This window comes from Myotis davidii, unplaced genomic scaffold, assembly GCF_000327345.1.
Source record: "Myotis davidii unplaced genomic scaffold, ASM32734v1 scaffold24, whole genome shotgun sequence".
Classification (NCBI taxonomy): Eukaryota; Metazoa; Chordata; class Mammalia; order Chiroptera; family Vespertilionidae; genus Myotis; species Myotis davidii.
The window spans coordinates 1,891,648-1,898,226 of record NW_006298312.1 but is presented as its reverse complement, the minus strand read 5'-3'; the positions used below and the strand labels follow the sequence as shown (position 1 = coordinate 1,898,226).

The following is a 6,579-nucleotide window of genomic DNA, read 5'->3' as shown; positions in this document are numbered from 1 at the left end:
AAATTGCTGACTCCCCAATCAGCCCTGCTCTGAGCCCGACCAGGGGCTGCACCTAGGGACTGGGCCTGCCCTCTGCCACCCGGGAACAGGCCTAAGCCAGCAGGTCGTTATCTCCCAAGGGGTCCCAGACTGCAAAAGGGCACAGGCCGGGCTGAGGGACTCCTCCTGCTCCCCAAGTGCACAAATTTTTGTGCACCAGGCCTCTAGTATATAATAAAAGCCTAATATGCAAATTGTTCGACCAGAAGTTTGACCACTCACTATGACATGTGCTGACCACCAGGGGGCAGCACAGATAATGGCAGGCACTGGCAGCAGGCAGCAGTAGAGGCACTGCCAGCCCCGATGGGCCCCAACGAGAGTGGGGCCGTGGAGGGATGGTGGAGCAGGTGAGTGGGCAGTGCCAGGCCATGGAGGGGTGCCAGGTGGGGCTGCAGGGCTGTGAGGCTGGGGGCCTGGGTGATCCCCGCAGGCCACCCCGAGCGTCCCCACCTGTGCACTAATTCATGGGTTGGGCCTCTAGTATAAATATGATCCTCTTTATTTATAAAACTCTGTAACAGATATGTTAATACTTTTACATATATATTTTAAGTTAATCCTTATAAAAATGCTGTGAAGTTGCATTACTATACCCATTCTATGCATGGGGAAACTGAGGCTCAGGAAGTTTAAATCACCTTTTGTAGGTCACACAGTTGGTAACCGACATGACAGCAGATTCAACTAAATTCTGTCTGACTCCAATGTCTATGGCCCTTGGTTGCACACTTCTTTGTAACACACTTTGAAACTAATTCCCAAACTCTAAAGAAATGTTTTAAAGCCCTTTATTCTTTCTGTTAGTTCATCAGATAACTCTTCAATCCAGGGATTCATAAACTTGCTTATCTAAAAAATAATTTAAAATGTCTGCACCCTATTTCAGATTTTCTAAATCAGGTGCTCCAGAAGCAGGCGGGTAATCTGTGCATTTAACTAGCTTCAGATGAGTTTAGTATTTAAGTTCAGATAACAAACTTCAGATGTGTTTAGGAAACTCTGCCTAGTCCTAGGTTTTACTTTGCTCCCTTTAAACACAGACCACCAGGCAGCTATCATAGATGCCATCTATTCAATTTGACCCAAATGGACCTCCTGTTGGTCCTCAGGATCAGAGTCCCCAGACACTGCTTGGATTTCCTATAGAATATTCCTATATCCCTGGGATCGTTCTACCACTCAAGTAGAAGGTTCAAGTCCATAGTCATTTCACTTGTAACAAGTATTTATTAGATAAAGTGCCCACTAAATTCTCAGTACCATGCTAAGCATTGTGAATAGTACACAAGTAGAAAAACCAAGAAAATACTTAGAATTAAAGAAGAACTATTTAAGGCAGGCATATTTTAAGAAAATATATGAAGGTAGTCTCCAGAAAAGCAGAACTGAGATACCAAGAAAAAAAGGAAATAAAAAGGGAAGTAATTCTCAAATTACGTTATTTTTAAGATTTCCCCATTGATTCTTAGAGAGAAAGAAAGGAAGAGGAAGGGAGAGAGGGAGGGAGGGAGGGAGAGTGGGAGAGAGAGGGCGAAACATGAGATAGAGAGAGAGATAGAGAGAGAGAGAGAGAGAGAGAGAGAGAGAGAGAGAGAAACATTGATATGAGAGGGAAACACTGATTTGCTGCCTCGCCCTGGACTGGGGATAGAGCCTCCAGCAACCTTCCCATACACTGAATGACACCAACTGAGCCACACAGGCTAGGGCTCAAATTAAGTTATTTTTTAAATGTTGGAACTAATCATGTCTTTACTAAGGGTGAAAATCACAGTCACCTTTATTTAAGAGGCTTTTTTTCCCCCTATAACTTCTTTCTGGAAGACAGGGTTTTGTTGTCCAACATCAATTCTCAAAAGTAAATATTCATTGTATGAGAAGTGAGGGAAAGCAAGATTATTTATAATCCCATACTGATTCCAATAGTCCTTTCTAAAAATGAACCACAAATAAAACACAGATATCAAAAGCTACACTACTGAATTTCTTATTATAATTGCTTCCTGCTATCAAATTCATTTCTGATTAGTTTCCTTTGTAGCACCTAGTATATTTCTACTATCACTCTGAAATGAAGGAAAAAAAGATATAACTTCTCAAGTTCCCTTTAAAAAGTTTCCTGATTCTCCCCTCCTCCATCCTTAGTTGCCTTCTACAGTTGGGAATCATATTGCTTTCTTTGATGTATTGTGTACATTATTCTAACTGTTAAAGATATGTTAACAGTGCTGCTAATATGCGTATTTTAATATTTGAATCAATTACCTTCTTAACAATATACAAGAACAAAATTCCTCAAATAGTTTCTGGATTTGATCATTTGTAACCAATTTCCATTGAAATGCAAGCTTAGGGAGCAAAAATTCCATATGGAAAACTTAAGGCTGAATTAGCTTTGAAATTGAGTTTAAAATTGCAGGGAAAAAACCTATTTTGATTTCAATGTCTACTGTAGACACAGCAGAATGGCTATTATCTATAAAAGCATCATGCTCCCAAGGTAGAGGACTTTAAAACATAAAGTGAAACACTACATCTCTCTGAGTAATGTGATAGACAACCAACCTTCCTGTCACAATTGCCTGGAGATAGACACACCTGTTCATGCCTTGTATTCATCCTGGGCTACTTTCCCTTCCTCTGGGGGCTTTTGAACTTGGACTTGACATCTCTTAAATTTATGCTTTCTCTAAATGTAAAGGGGTTTCTTTTTTTACAGTTTTAGCCTTACTTGGAGTTCAAGTCTAACATAGATTAAAGAGAAGTCGTCTAGGTCTTAGAAATTCGATGTTTGCTCTTGATCCATTCTTTTTTTTCCTTTTGTTTTTATGAGGTTCAGCTAAAAACCCCAAAGTGGGACATAATGGCTTTAAATACAGAAAGGAAATAGTCTTTATTCTTTTTTTAAACTGTAAAAAGCCCCCAAGGCTCTTTTGTAGAAAGCCCACAGTAGAAGCACTCCCTCAAAAGCCACCTTTTCTTCATAATAGCCTTAGAGGAGACAGTGCTCAGAAAACATGACAGCACCAAGTGCAGCTGATGTCAGACCAAGAAACAAGCTAAGTGGTTTATGGCCAAGATCCCTAATTACTCTATGTACTTATCAAAATAGGGAAGTTTTTTCACCAACAAAATGTTTTTTAAAGGTCATTGTCTCTCAAATGCAACAATAACCAACTTGTCCACTCTAAAATGGAAAAAAATGAGAACAATTCTCAGATGAGACAGAGTAAGAAATAATCCTATGACATCATAGAGAAAGGAGAAAAGGGATTATGGGAATGAAAAACATCTGGATTATGATATAAATGTGACAGAACCATTTCTGCACATCAGTTTAAGATGCTGACATTCAAAACTTATAGCCATAGGATATAATAATAAATCAAACCAAATAATAAATCTTTATCAAAATTAGCAGGGTACAAATGCAATTAATTCACAAATATTTATTGAGCATTGTTATATCACAGGCAGTGTATGCACAGAAAAATACTACAAAAGTCCCTATACGTGGATGACCTTACATTCTTGAGGGGAACTGAATCCTCTCATTTTTGTGTTCCACGCTGTACAGATCCTTGAAAGTGCATGACCTGAAGGAATGGGCGATTTGCTTGCATGCACAGGTTTTGGTAACAGCTGCCATTTAATTAAGAGATTAGAAGGGCTCTATGGTTGAAGACCCATAGATTACAGTACATTCTCCTCCTTTACTTGACCAAGAAAGAACTCTTCCTAATTTTGAAAATTTAATTTAATTTCTTGTAACAAATGCATATAGACTTCCCATGGGCAAAATAACAATTTCCTTAAAACGTTTGAAGTAAAATATTTCTAGCCCCACTTAAAGCCTATATTTAGTATAGAGTACTTTATTAAATGGTGTTTTCTTTAAGTATTAACATTATGTTTCAGATAATAAAATAACCACAACAAACTGTTCCCCAAGCCTTACCTTGGACAGTCAAAGTAGCTGATGCTTCAGCTTTTCCAACCATATTTTCTGCAACACAAGTATATGACCCCATGTCACCAGCCATCACCTTTCGGATTTTCAAGGTATGATCATCTCTGATTTCATATCTAGTGACAGAACAAAAGAAAGCATAATTAAGTGACCTTCTATTTAAAGATCTCACCATGACAAATAACATATATCTAGGATCACACATAACATTCGCTTCAGGATATTTTAAACAATAGTTAAAGTACACCATTCCTCTAAGCAAGCACACATAGAGAAAAGAGCTTGTTTTTATTTATATTTTAAATGTTTTTATTGATTTCAGAAAGAGGACGGGAGAGGAGGAGAGACATAGAAACATCAATGATGAGAGAGAATCATCGCTTGGCTGCCTCCTGCACAGTCCCTACTGGGGATTGAGCCTGCAACCTGGTCATATGCCCTGACTGGGAATCAAACCGTGACCTCGTGGTTCATGGGTAGATGCTCAACCACTGAGCAACACTAGCCAGGCAAAAAGAGCTTGTTTTTAAATTTATGTGGGCTAAAATACTGAACTACTTTTCAAAAAAAATATTTTTTTAAAAAGTTGGAACTTCATTGTTTGTTCCCTCAAGCTACTGCACTCAATCTAAAATTAAAAGATAGTGACCAATTTATATATGCCAGATGTAATTTATAGATTTTTATCTTTTAAAATTCTTATAACCATTGTATGAAGTATTATGCTCATTTCCATTGTGCAGATGAGAAAAGAAAGCGAGGCAGCGGGGGCAAGGTGGCCTGGTTGGTGTTGGTCTCAGCTAGTTTAGCGCAGAGTTGATAACTGAACTCAGGCAGTCTCACTCTAGAGTTCATTTGCCTTGCCTCATCTTCCTTCCCATTCAACGCTGGGTTTCCCTTAAAGTTTCACTTTAACCCTCTTTCATTCTACATAATATCCCTGAGTTATATTTTCTACTATAGTTTATATATTCATTGACCACCCAAATATTTCCAATTCTTATTTCATCTAAGCTCCAAATTCATAATCCCTGCTGATTAATAATTACACATCATATCACACAGGCACCTAATATTTTCTGACACGTAAACAAATTCCTTTTCCTAACACAATCTACCCATCTTCCATCACCAGTTCCCTCTAACTAACAAATCATCCAAGTCATTAGTTGAGTTTCAGAAATTTCTTGCCACTATGGACCCCTACCTCCCTCTCATTTTCCCCATTCAGGCAATTTACATCACTTACAGGGACAACAACAATGGTGATCCTGATACTAGTATCTCCCTCTCCTTACATAGATGTAATATCCATAGTCCAAAAAAAGTTATTCTCTCTAAAAAGAAACCCTGTTCATAGTATTCTTCTTGGGTCATCATTGTGCATGTAATATGATTCAAAATTATTTAGTCTATTAATACAAGCCTCTGATAATCTGGCCTCAGTACTGGTTGTACCAGTTAATAATGTGGATTTTGCAATCAAAGAAAACACGATAATTTCAAGAGAAACATCAAAAGTGCGTTATTCAAAGTAATGTCCATCGCTAGCTACACATTTCAACCATATTTCAGGTAATTTGTGGATACTGTCCCAATAGAACTTTTCTTGTTTTGAGGCAAACCATTCAGAGACCCAATTTTCCACTTCTTCGTATGTTTTGAAGTGCTGCTCAGAAAGTGTGTGTGCCATTGATCGGAACAAGAGATAATCTGAAGGAGCAAGATCCGGTGAATACGGCGGGTGGGTTAATACTTCCCAGGCAAGATCTCTTAATGTGTCTTTTACTGGTTTTGTGTTGGAGACGAGGTATAAGCTGACATGGTCCTTGCACCTGAAGGGGCTAGCAAGGCTGGGACCCTTACCCATACAGTTTTCCCAGACTTGTTTGGATGGCGGTTATCAGTAGAATAAGAGCAACCTTTGTAGAATGAGAACAGCCTTTCATGGCTTAGCAAGAAGTCTGTAACTATTTACTGAGATTTGCTGTACCGAGAATTTGTCCTTCTGCTCTGTCTCTCCCTTAGAGATTAAGAGGAACAAAGAATACATTCCTCGTGACAGACCTCCTATTCAGTGTTTTGTGTATAAATGGCATTGCGTGGTTAATATACTTATTGCAGTTCCTCAATTGACCTGTAGTCCTTCCAATCCCGCTCTCCTGTCTTTCTTTCTTTTCTCAATTCCCCCCTCCCTGCCTCAGCCCGGTTCAACCTGTCAGGCTGGCACTGACAAGCACTGTCTTCTTTCCAAAGCGATTTGGCCTTGCAGTCGGTGTTGATGGTTGACCGGGATCAACCCCTGATTTTGTGCATTTGGGATTCTCAAAATAAATCCACTTGTCATTGCCAGTCACAATTGGATGCAAACAAGACTTTCTTTTGTGCCGTTGAAGCAACATTTTACTAATGACTTTTTGGTTTTCCAATTCTCTTTCATTCAATTAATGTGGCACCCATTTTCCCTCCTTTAACATCTTTCCCATTGCTTGTAAATGATCGGAAACTGTTTGCTGAGCAACATTTAATGTTTCTGCAAGTTGTGTTTGAGTTTGACATGCAACTTC

General features: G+C 38.9%; 1 protein-coding gene across 1 annotated transcript in view; it reads right to left on the bottom strand.

Moving 5' to 3' along the window:
- ROBO1 (roundabout guidance receptor 1) overlaps positions 1-6,579 on the bottom strand; it is a 1,289,171-nt gene that overhangs the window by 122,070 nt on the left and 1,160,522 nt on the right. The window contains exon 8 of the mRNA XM_006773945.2: positions 4,001-4,128. Coding sequence (XP_006774008.1) covers positions 4,001-4,128 — 128 coding nt within the window. The remainder of the gene's footprint in view (positions 1-4,000; positions 4,129-6,579) is intronic.